The sequence below is a fragment of the Chrysochloris asiatica genome, unplaced genomic scaffold (genome assembly GCF_000296735.1).
Source record: "Chrysochloris asiatica unplaced genomic scaffold, ChrAsi1.0 scaffold00168, whole genome shotgun sequence".
NCBI classification, from domain to species: Eukaryota; Metazoa; Chordata; class Mammalia; order Afrosoricida; family Chrysochloridae; genus Chrysochloris; species Chrysochloris asiatica.
Window position 1 is genome coordinate 2,124,623 of NW_006408686.1, and position 13,254 is coordinate 2,137,876.

General features: G+C 43.1%; 1 protein-coding gene across 1 annotated transcript in view; it reads left to right on the forward strand.

Moving 5' to 3' along the window:
* The first annotated feature begins 5,946 nt into the window (after nucleotides 1–5,946).
* Nucleotides 5,947–13,254, forward strand: part of LOC102838400 (zinc finger protein 250-like) — a 51,014-nt gene continuing 43,706 nt past the window's right edge. Inside the window, 1 exon segment of the mRNA XM_006871497.1 lies at nucleotides 5,947–6,099. Coding sequence (XP_006871559.1) covers nucleotides 5,947–6,099 — 153 coding nt within the window.

Here is a 13,254-nt window from a genome sequence, read left to right on the forward strand (position 1 = left end):
TGAGACCTGGGGACACCTGAGTCCATGGACAAGGACAGAACCACAGAGGGCTAGAGCTGCAAGTGAAGCATCCAGCTGATATGAAGTGAGGGGAGACACACAAAAACACCCAGACTTGCAGACAGTACCCATCTGACCTAGCCTCGATGGCTTGATAATCAGAACTCAACTAGAGGAAGATAAAACAAAACAAAGTAATTTTTCATAAAGGAAACAAGGGTAAATTGCTACAATCTGATGAACTTGACCTATACTCATGGATGTAGTAGCTCAAAATACCAACAGACAGGGAAGGAGTCTTCATATCAAGTATCAATCCTTTCCCCACTGTATACAGGGTAGACAGGGACAGGCAACTTAAGACATTGGCTACCTAAAATGACGGGGCGATAAAGGCACAAAGTGGACTGGCTTACAAGTTTTCAAGAGGGAGTTTAGTTTAAGAGTGTGTGGGAGAAGATAAGAGTCCTCACTGTATAGTTTTCATCTTGTCTAGATGAAAAGAGATGGGGATAAGATTCTTATGATTCAATAGTGAGTAATTGTTATCATGACTAATTGTGATGGTCACAACTGTAAAGGTAGAAGTTTTGTAACAAAAACGGGGAGTAGTTAATCTTACAGTCCAGAAACAAGACCCCAGGACAATCAAGGGAGAAGAACACAAGCGGAATGTGGGACCCTATCCAGAGAAGCAGCAACACCAGAGATGTAGGCAGAGATGAGGACATGGAGAGCGGGAGCAGCTGAGGACTCCAGACTCATGGAAAGAGAGGGACTGAGAGCTGGCAGCCAGGAGGCAGGCTTGCGGGCTATGTCCTTTGGTTGTTTAAATGATTATTTAATCCTGAGTGTTTTTGTGTACATCTCCCTCCCCCATCCCCCAAGAAATAAAAAAGAAAAACAGAGGGAATGAAGCAAATCCTGTTGAATGGTGATGCATGGAGGAGACTGTAATCACTGCAATGAAATGATGGTGTAAAGCCGATGTTCTCCCATGGAAACTAGCACTCAGTTCACAATGAAAAAAAAGAAAGACAACTGAGTGCCCACTCTAAGCTGTTGCTATTGTTAAGTGCCTTCCAGACAGTTCCAACTCAAAGTGACACTGCATAGGGTTTCTAAGGAGCGGCTGGTAGGCTTGAACTGCCACTCTTGTGGTTAGCAGTCCAGTGCTTATCGTACAGTGCCGCGCCAGGACCAGGACACTCTGAGTAGTGAGAAGACATTTTAAGAGGGAAAGTAAGCCCCACTCACCATGCATGTGCTCATTTCTCTTCCTGCTTCAGGTGATACAGGAAGTCCTCAGAATAATAGTCAGCAGAGTCCTGGGAATGCAGAGCTAGGGAAAGAGAAGGAAACCGTAAAAAGGTGGCCAAGGATGTCACTCACTGTCAAGGACACTACTGTAAATCACACAAGAGGCCCCTTCATGGGGTGGCTGCAGTTACACAGGCTTGATATGCAAAGCATGCCCTGCCCAGCAGGTGCCTTTACCCACACCCCTCTGAACGGCTAGCCAGAGTCCCCCCACCACTGCGGCCACGTGACTCTCACTGTACTAACTGTGATCCTGGTACGAAGACATTTCAGACAACATAAGACCCCAAATCACAGTCCACTCTAGGGGTAAATATACCAAGGAGCTTCAAAAAGTCTGTGGGAAAATTCCATTATCTTTTCACCGTTCAATTCCATGTTTCCACAAACTTTTTAAAATCCCCTCAATAAAACAAACAAAAAACCCAAACCCATGCTGCAGGGTCCAGTCCATCGCAGAGCAACGCGATGGGACAGAGGCGCACTGCATGGTGGGTCTCCAGGACCGCAGCCTGGACAGAAGCAGACTGCCACAGCTTTCTCCCATGGAACAGCTGCTGGGTTTGAACCACCAACCTTTTAGTTAAAACCTTTCAATTAGCTGCCAAGCACTTAACCACTGCAACACGACTGACCCACGTTTGTAAGCGAATCTGTTTTAAATCACTGAAACATTACTAATAATTATTCCTCAAAGCATATGCTGTGCTGAAAAAGCTGGTGGCTTGTTTCCCACTGAAAATGAGGTAAGGATTCATTTCATCTGTGCTGTTTGTTTCTACTTTGCTTTGCTTTGCTTTCTAAACCTATTGTAGGAGTATTGATTTGGGGTTGCAGATGGCTGATAGAGGCACTTACAAAACAAAGGAAAAGAGAAGCGAGCACAATTGTGTATCATGAGCGCAAAAAGAGAAACAAAAACTTTCAAACCAAAATCACTGTATAAATGAAAATTTCAAGGTATTTGAAGAACCCAGAACTAAAATTAACCACACCAACCACTTGACATGAACTTTCTTCTGATGAAACTATTTTTGTTATTCTCATTTTTTCTCCAGATAAAACTACATTTTTTCTTTTTTACGATACCCTGAAAAGCGATGATGAAAAACCAAACCAGACCATAAAACCACAAGCTGTTCTCAGACAAGAAAGCAAAAAGCAAACAGGAACAGGTAGCTATAAAAAGAGCTGGTTAGAAATATTAGAAAGAAAAAAAATTTTTTTTTTATAGAACATCAATAAATGAGATAAACTAAGAAAATGTGACACAGACGAAGAGCAAATCAGTGGATTAGAAACCAGTGCTAAGAAACTAATCTAAAGCAAAGAATATATTAAAGAAAACGTTAAGAAGCCTGAATGAGACACTGAGAAGACCCAAAATTTGTATCTAATAGGAATGCGAGAAAAGATATGTAGGACATGGCAGAGAGGTCTTAAGAATAAATTGCTAAGAACTTCCCATAACTGAAAAAAATACATGATTTATCGACAGAGGGGTCCATTACACTCGTACTTTCTACATTTATTTATATCTACAAATGTGGTGCTTTAGGATCAGCACTGGACTGCCAACCACAGGTCAGCAATTCAATCCCACCAGCTGGATCTCGGAAACCCTACACAGGGTCACTATGGGTCAGAACCCACTTGACAGCACTTAACAACAACAAATGCTCATTTTTTTAAAAAAACTATGTGGCGCTGTCTTGGGTCGGGTCCTCGCTTCCAAGACGACAAAGAAACGGAGAAATAAGGATTGTGCCAAAAAGGGCCGCGGCCATGTGCAGCCTATTGGCTGCACAAACGAACTGCGCCCTCTGTGTGTCCAAAGACAAGGCCATTAAGAAGTTTGTAATTCAAAACATAGTAGAGGCCGCAGGGTCAGGGATATTTCTGAAGCAAGCGTCTTCAATGCATACGTGCTTCCCAAGCTGTATGTGAAACTACATTATTGTGTGAGCTACGCCGTTTGCAGCAAAGGCGGTCAGGAACCGCTCTCCTTAAGCTCGAAAGGACCGAACACCCCCACCCCGATTTAGCACTGCAGGTGCTGACCCAGGACCACCACCAAAGGCCATGTAAAGAATTGAGCCCTTAATGGCTGAAGTAAAACAAACCTGCAAGAAAATAAAATAAAAATTACACTTCTTTGGAGCAAAAAAACCACACAACTATGTAGAATATCACACCAATTCTGCGACACAACCATATAAATATGTACATGGTGGTGGCTGTGTGCCACCAAGTCAGTTTTAACTCAGAGCGACCCTGTGGAGGGTTTCTGAGGCTGTAAATCTTTATGAGAGCACAAAGCTTCATCTTTCACCTGAGGAGCCTCTGCTAGATTCCAGCTACTGACCTGTCAGTTTAGCAGCCAAGCTTGTAATCCACTATGCTACCAAGACTCCTTTGAAATATGTACATAAATAAATAATGAGAAATACATTAAAATGTTAGCAGCTTTATTAACAACTTTTTAACTTGAAAAATTCATTCCTGGATTTTCTGAATTATTCAAAACAGCTATTCAGCAGAAATATACGGAGTGACATTTGTCATTTCAAATTTTCCAACAGTAACTTTGTAAAAAAGTAAAAAAAATTTAAAAAGTCAAGTTAGTTTGCATAATATATTTTCTTTGTATGTTGTTGGTGTTAAGTACTTTTGAGTCAGTTACAACTCACAGTGACCCTGCGTAGCGTTTCCGAGGAGTGACTGGGGAGTCTGAACCGAACACAGTGCAATTATCAGTCCAATGATTACCCTACTGCGCCACATCAAGACTCCTTAACTCAGCTAATTCAAGTTTCAAAGAAAAAAAAGGGAAGTTAGTTTTGGTAATATCTTTAACCCAATTTATCCAAAATATTATTATTTCAACATGTAATACATAGAGAAAAAAAAAAGATTAGTAAGATAGTTTACATCTTTTGGTAAAGTCTGTAAATTCCAGTGTGTATTTCCACGCATCTTAATTTGCACTACTCACTGATCACATGTTCATTTCAAGGTCCACGTGGTTTGCAGCTACTGGATTGGAGAGCACACCTCTACAATGAGCACTATTTCTAGTCACACGTGACATATACACGCCCGAGTCAACCAAACTCATGACATGGTGTGCACTTGGACTCATAGCGACCCTAAAGGACAGAGTGCACCTATTATATGAGGTTTCCAAAGCTACCATCTTTCAGGAAGCAGCTGAGCAGCCGGTGGGTTGGGAAAGCTGAGTTTTCACTTAGCAGCCATGTGATTTAACACCTGGGCCCTCTCTCGTCCTGTTACTTTTCAGTTGACTCAAAATGAAATCAGATAAAACATAGAATATGTTTTAGAAGGAAAATATTTGAAGTCCCAAACCTTATAGCTTTCAAAGTCTTCCAATCTACCTTACCCAGGCTCACTCCCCTTCAGACTTCACTATCTCCTGTACACTGAGAGACCACTGGAAGGCACTTAACCACAATCAACAGAGGGAGAGTATATATAGCACAGGGAAGCAGATCAAACGCTCTGGGAAAGGGCTGCTTAGCTTCTATTCCAACACCACCTCTTAACACTTAAATGACTTAGGAAAAGTAACATAAACTCCCTTCCCATCCCCACTCCTCCATTCTTAAAACAGGGATAATAACATCTAACTTGGAGTCCAATTGTGGTGCTGTAGGATAAGCACTGGACTGCTAACCACAGGCTCAGTGGTTCAAATTCACCAGCGGCTCCTCTGAAACCCTATACAGGGTTGCTGTGAGTCGGAACCAACAACAACTTCATCAGTACCATTACCCCTTAGAAGAATGCCTTGAAGTCAAACTTCTTAAATGTAAACAGTACTCATTTCTAAGTACGCTTCCAATCCAGTCTTATTCTTTATTAAATATTTGAAGGTTTTCCTAGCAGAATTTACTAAAGTGAAGGAAGCTCTAATAACTGAAAACAGTGTGCTCTCAGCAGGATGTACCTAGGGCTGTGTATGAGAAGCTAAGTTTCCTCCTTTCTCAATTCAGGGATGCTGAAAGGAAAAGAGGGGAGATAGCACGATTGTGTTTCGATCCCGGATAAAACTCTGCGGACAGCTCCACTCCTTCGGGGCGACTCCATCCTTCCTAATAGGAAATCCTTAAAAGTCCTGAAGGGCTCTGACTCCTGAGGGATCGGAGAGCCAAAGCACTGCTCCCGGGCTCCGACTTTACCTAGGCCTTTAGAGGTGCTTCCGGTGAAAAGGGCGCTGGTGGGGGAATAACTGTATAAAATAGTAAAAATCCACACGCTAGGATGTGCCGCCCCCTGTTCTAAGATGGTTTTACACGTATTCTCGTTTACTTTCCAATCACATCCCTGCACGGATATTACAGATGAGGACACTAGAGCGCACAGATGAACAAATGACTCGCCGTGTAGCATACCCACCCAAGCAGCAGAGCTGCCAGGCTAAGCGGGGGAGGAGAGTTGAGGAAATGCAAACTTCCGTCCTCCGCCTCTCAGCCTCCGCCGGTGTCCGCGGCTTCTCTGTCCTACCATTGACGACTAAGACGCGCGTCTAGTTCCACTCACAGCCAGAAATGACTTCGAGAGGTGGTGAAAACGCCAAGGTAACTCACCTCCCCGACCGAAAAGATGTTGACGGCCTGGCTTTCCCGGGACGGAAGTGTTGGATACGTGGAGTACGTGAACTACACTTCCCAGAAGTCCATAAGGGAGCAACGCAAGCCCCGCCTTTATTTCCCGAACAGAGTTCTGCAGTACAATTCCATGCATCATTTGGAGACCGTAGAGCCACATTTTTTTTTTTTTCACTTCTTAGAACAAATGCATTAAATAAAAATTAAATTAATTAAATATCTGGGAAGTGTGGTCTGAGGTTCGGTGTGGTAGGGGCAGTTCCGGTTCTGGACAGCAGTGGTAGGGAATTCTGGGAAGTGGTCCCGGGATTCCCTGTAGTCAAAAAAAAAAAAAAAATTAAACGAATCCACTGCCATCCACTGGATTCTGAGTCATTGTGATCATACAAAACAGAGTAGAAATTCTTTTAGCTTCTGAGGTATATTGTTATCATTATTATTGTTATGTGTAGTGGAGTGGGTTCTGACCCATAGTGACCCTGTACAGGGTTTCCTGTAAATCTTTACGGGAGCAGAAAGCCTCATCTTTCTCCCGCAGAACAACTGGTAGTTTCGAACCGCTGACCCTGAGGTTAGCAGCCCAATTCGTAACCACTGAGTCTTGGTGTGGCGCTGTGGGTTAATGCACTGGGCAGCAAAGTTGTTTGAATGTCAAGGTCTGTGGTTCAAGCTCACCAGTCACTCCTTGGAAAGCCTATACAGGGTCGCTATGGGTCGGAATCCACCGGACGGCATTCAACAACAAGAAGCTACCAGAGCTCTTTCTCTGAGGTATAGTCTCATCTTTTTCCAGCTGGTATGGCACCATAGAATAAACACTGGACCTCAAGGTCGATTTTCCAAAGGTCAATGGTTCAAACCCTCCTTGGAAACCCTTTGTTGTCAGGCTGAGAACCACAAGGTCAGCAGTTCAAAACTACCAGCTGTTCCGCGGGAGAAAGATGAGGCATTGTGCTCCCGTAAAGATTTACAGCCTCGGAAACCCTGTACAGGGTCGCTATGAGTCGGAACCAACTCCACACGGCCCTTAACAAGGGGTGAGCAGCCCACTGCCTAATGCACAGCGCCACCAGGGCTCCTTCCCCATAGTCGGAAGGAGACATTTTTGCTTCAGACACGCAAGGCCTACCTTCCCCCTCAAAGAAAGGATTGGTCTTTGATGCCCAGGGACCCACTGAGCCTTCATGGCATAAGCAGGAGTAGTCTGTTTTGTTTTGTTTTGTTTTGTTTTGTTTTTAATGTTTTATTGTGAATTCTGTGATAGTTTACATGGGAGAACATTAGCTTTACATTCATTCTATCGTATATGGTTTCATTGCCAGGGTTACAATCCCCTCCATGCATCATCAACCAACCAAAGGGTATATATACCCTGCAAGCCTGTCCCTACCCCCTTTGTCAGCACACAGCCCCTCTCCCTCGCTAGGTCTAGAGTCCCCAGCCACTACATCTCTCCACGTCATAGTCTCTGCCTCCATCTCTGACGTCACTGCTTCTCTGGGTAGGGTCCTGCTCTCCACTCTCCATTGATGGTCCCAGGGACCTCTGATCCTAGACTGCAAAGTCAATCACTCCCCTCCTTGCTACAAAACATCTACCTTTACATCTCCAACCCTCACAGTCAGTCCTGATAACAAGTATTCACTATTGAATCACAAGAGACCTAGCCTCATCTCTTTTCATTAGCCCTGCCCAGACAGATTGAATACTACTCAGTGGAGATTCTACCTTCCTCCACACCCTCTGGATCTAAGTTCCCTCTTGAAAGTTTGTAAGCCAGTCACTTCTTGCCTTTGTAGCCCCCCCCTCCCCCATTTTGGGCAGCCAATGTCCAAGTTGCCCATCCATATCTATTCTGTGTATGGAGGGGGTGGGAATGATCCTCTCTGTAAAGATTTGTTCCCTCTTTTGAGCTACTGCATCCATAGGTGTAGGTCAAGTTCATCAAATTCTATCAGATGACTCTTTTCTTCCTCTTCTTTCTTCTTCTAGTTGAGCTCTGATCATCCAGTCATTGAAGCCAGGTCAAGTGGGTATTATCTGCAAGTGTGGGTGTTCTTGTGCAGGAGTGGTATTCTTTTATTGTGCATCAAAATATATATACATTTTAAAAAGTGCAGAAACAGCCTACAGAATGGGAAAACATTTTTGGTAACCATAAGGGTTTTAATATAAGAGTTTCATATCCGGAGTATATAAAGAAGTCTTAAAAAGTCAGCAACAGCAAAACCCAACTTGTTTCAATAATTTAAATTGCTAGAGTAGACATTGTACCTAAAAAACACAAATGGCCAGTATACACATGGAAAGATGCCCAGTTGTCTTTGTTGTTATTGTTGTTATGTGCCGTCGAGTCGGTTCTGACTCATAGTGACCCTGTACAGGGTTTCCGAGGCTGTAAATCTTTACGGGAGAAGAACGCCTCATCTTTCTCCCACGGAGTGGCTGGTAGTTTCAAACTGCTGGCCTTAAGGTTCACAGCCCGATTTGTAACCACTTTGCTACCAGAGCAGTTGCCTTTAATCATTAGGAAATGCAAATGAAAACTCACTGCAATACCACATTCACACCCAACATTGTTAAGTGCCTTTGAGTCCTTTGGACTCATAGATACCCCAGTATAGGAACATCTGGTGAGTTTGAACCACTGACCTTAGCACTCCAGAACTTATCCTATGACACTATACCAGGACTCTGAGAATTACCATATGATTCATTGATTCCATTCCTAGGTATATACTTAAAAACCTGTATGTGACACAAACAGACACATATAGACTAATGCTTATCGCAGCATTATATACGTTAGCCAAGAGGTAGAAATATTCATTCAAATATTCATCAACAGATTGCTGTAGAACAGGGCTGAGGAACCTTTTTTCTGCTAAAATTTATAATATCATTCATGAGGCATACAAAATTATCAATGTAAACATGGGCCTGAGAATTACAAATTTTAAATTGGTCAAAAATTTCATTAACTGACGCCTAATAGGATGGCTAGAGTCCTGGTGTGGCGCTGTGGGTTAATGCACTAGACTGCAAAGCCGTTTGTACTGCAAGGTTGGCGGTTCAAGTTCACCAGCTGCTCCTTGGAAACTCTATACAGAGTCACCATGGGTCAGAATTGACTCAACAGCACTTAACAACAACAATATGATGGCTGGAATCCTGGTGTCATGTCGTGTGCTAATGCGCTAGACAGCAAGGTTGGTTTGAACCACGAGGGTTGCTATGGATTGGAACGTATTCGACAGCACATAACAACAACAATATGATGAGTGCGCCTCGGAAACCCTATATGACTTGAAGGCAATTAACAACAACAACATGATGACTGAAATTGTCGTTGCCTTGACAGGGCCTGACCAAATGATAAGGCACGTGGGTCAAAAGTCACCCACTCCTCCTGGAGAGCATGAAATCTGAAGGTTTTTTTGCCTACAAATAACTCCAGCCAGGCGGATCTGTGTTTCCCGTTTCCATTCCTCCTCCTTCTGGATTTCATCATTAGGTAAATGCTGACCTTTCGATCTGAAATGGTTGGTTGTTCCAGGGTGTGCCTTCTCACTAGTGTTATTGTGCCCCTTATGTTGTTGTTAACTGCAGTTGAGTCAGTTCCTACTTATAGTGACCCTGTGTAGGGCTTCTGAGAGGTGACTGGTGTGTTTGAACCACCGACCTTGAAGTTCCAACCTACCTTGAGGTCCAGTGCTTATCCTACAAAACCATACCAGGGCTCTCCGTCCCTCAGATAGACCTATCTATTGATTGGCTGAAAATGGAACCATAGGGATGAGTTCAGTTCCAGACCTGAAGGGTGACTCTGGGGTTCACCAGGATTTTTTTTTATGATTCTGAGTTTTGTTCCATATTCCTCCCCTCTCCCCCCACCCAGCCTCACTCTATCCAGGACTTTCTAATGTGATCCCTTTCAGAGAAGTTGGTTGTGGTTGTCGGGCAACATCTAATTCTGCTGGTCTTAGGTAGGGTTCTGAAGACTGATGTTTGCTTGGTCCATTAGTCCACTGGACTGATTGTTTTTCTGTGTCTTCAATTTTCTACCCTTTTCTTTCTTCTGGACAGGAAGCGACCACAAGTTGCATTTTAGAAGACCTCCCTCAAGTTTTTAAGACTCCAGTTGCTAGTCACCAAAGTAAGACGTAGAACAATATCTTTGTGGACTGTTATGCCAACTGACCTTGGTGTTCCCCAAGACCATGGTCCTGAACTCCCAGGCCCAAGGTCTCATTCCCTGAAGGTGTTTGGTTATGCATAAGATGTTTTCATAAGTTTGCTCCCTGGATGTTCCACCACATTCATGGATATAAATAAATACCCGTATACAAATATCCGGTCAAACCTATGCATATATATTTGGGGGGTACTCCTATTCTCCCTCCCATACCCAGTATCTGCTTGTAGATCACTGTTAGTGCAGGATTATGTATAGAACAGTATTTACCTGTTTCCTTTAACTCTTGCACTCCTCCTTGTATCTTCCCCAGCCTCCACAGTTTTTTTGCCAACCTTACATTTATGGTATAGTGCCTTCCCCATCACCCAAGTTAGCACATGTCTGCCCTCTAGAAGAGCCTTGGTGTGATGCTGTAAGGTAAGCACAAGTTCTGCAGTTCAAACCCACCAGCCACTCTTGGAAACTGTCCTAGGCTGGTTTCTCTAGAAAAGCAAAACCTGTGAAACATACTCATATCTACACAGAGAGAGAAGTTTGTTATTAAGGAAATAGCTTACAATTACAGAGTCCTAGGATCCCAGTGGAAGAGAGAGAGGGCTTTTCTTCTGTGTCAATTATATTAGGAGCAGGCCACACCCCCCAAGGAAACATTCCTTCATTGATTGGCTGCTCATAGCCATTCATCATGGAGTTAACTATGCCTGTTTTAGGTTTCATCACCATGGGAATAAGCCAATGGTAACTGCTAAACCTTGAGAATTCTTGCCTAATGAAATTGACAAAGCACACTACTACAGAAACCCAACACGGGGTAGCTATGAGTCAGAACAGACTGGAAGTCACACCATACAACCACTCTCTAGCCAGTGAATTTGGCCCCCTTCCCCTCCCACTCCTGGTAACCACCAGAGAATATTTCTTTTAGTGTAAGAAAACCTTTCCTTGACATTTTATAATAGTGGCCTTACACAATAGTTGTCCTTTTGTGATTGACTAATTTCACTCAACATAATGCCCTCCAGGTTCATCCAGGTTATGAGGTCGTTCCCAGATTTATCTTTATTCTCTAACATTGCATAGTGGCTCAATGTGATATATATATATATATATATATATATATATATATATATATATATCAAGGTTTGTTTACACATCCTTCCATTGAGAGGCATTTATGTTGCTTCCAATTTTTTTCTATTGTGAATAGTGCTACAATGCACATTTGTTGTTGTTGTTAAGTGTCATTGAGTAGGTTCTGACCCATAGCGACCCTGTACAGGATTTCCGAGGAGCAGCTGGTGTACTTGAACCTCGGACCTTGCAGTTCAAACGGCTTTGCAATCTGGCGCATTAACCCACAGCGTCACACCAGGACTCCACAATGAACATAGATATGCATATATCTGTATCTCTGCTCTTATTTCTCTAGGATTGCCTTTCATACTTTTGTATCTAAAAAATATCTTATTAGATTGATATTTTAAAACTATTCTTATTAGATTGATCTTTTTAAATAACATAAAACTGAGTGAAGGGTAGCATTATTCTAAATTTTTTCCTGGTAGTGCTTGGGTATCATTTTATTAGTAAAGAATTAAGTGAGTTGTGTTTCCTTAGTATCGTTAAGATCGTAACTCTTTTCACATAGTTCTTGTCATTTTTTTGTGTGTGTCAGAAAATGTGGCAAAGAACTCAACAAGGGCAAAAACTACTAGTAATGCACAACGGCTTCAGGCCGGAAAATAGCGCGAATTCCCGAAGAGGATTCTGGGAGTTGTAGTCCAAGAATGCCGAGATCTCGGAGGCCTTTTTATCTATTTTAATGAATTTGTTCTAAGAGGAGGTACAAAGCTCTTAGTCGTCCAAGAGGTTCTAACGAATGTGTTCCAGAAGCCTGTTGGAATATAACTGGCCCGTAGAAAGGAGAGGTTCGGTGCTTGTTCCCCAAAGGACTTTTGGGAAGTGTAGTTCATGTGCTCCGCACAGTCCAACACTTCCGCTTCTGGAAAGTCAGACCCACAGCATCTTTTCCGTCGGGCAGGTGAGTTACCCTCGCGCTTTCTCCACCCCTTCGAGTCTTTTCTGGCTGCGTTTTGGATTAGTGGCGCGACTTCAAGGCCAATGGTAGGAGAAGCCGTGGACACCCGCGGAGGCTGAGGCGGAGGACGGAAGTTTGCATTTCCTCAACTCTCCTCTGTGATTAACTCTGCAGCCAGGGTGTTTCTGTCGGTATGCTACACAGCGAGTTATTCATCTCTGCGCTCTAGTTTCCTCATCGCTAATATCCGTGCAGGGATGTGATTGGAGAGTAAACGAGAATATGTGTAAAACTAGTTTAAGAACAGGGGTGGCACATCCTAACGTGTTGGCTTTTGCTATTTATAGTTATTCCCGCACAAATGCCCTTTTTATTGAAGGCCTAGGTAAAGTCAGGGTGCCGGGTGTAGAAACTCGATCCCTCAGGAGTGTGAACCCTTCAGGGATTTTTTAGGAATGAAGGAGCCACCCTGATCTAGTGCCTGAGGCAGTCCACAAAGATTAATACAGAATAGAAACAATCATGCAATCTGACATCATCTTTCCCTTCACTATCCCTGAATTCAGATAGGCGGAAGGAGAAACTTGTTGGCGTCTCATAACAAAGTCCAAGGTACATAGTGCCGAGAGAGTCACTGGTGGTAAGATCTTGGTTTTCAGTTATTTCAGCTTTCTTCATTTAGTGAATTCTGCTAGATAACTCAAATATTGGTTGAATAAAAACTGAGAATGTCTTGGAGGGTATTTGTAAATAAGTACTATTAAATAGTTTGCTGTTAAGGCATTCTTGTAAGTATTGCATGTGTTGATAAAGATTGTGTTGTTATCTAGTGGGTATGATTCATAGCAACCCTATAATAGGGTTTCCAAGGAGCAGCTGGTGGGTTTGAACTGCCAACTTTGGGATTCAAATCTACCTTGTGGTCTCGTGCTTATCCTATTATGCCGCACCAGGACTCCTTATAGGTGATGATAGTCTATATATCTGGATGGCAGTGAGTCCTGGGAAGATACAGTGGGACTTTAGGTGGAAGACCTTGAGAACTATAAGGTTTTGGATTTCAAAAA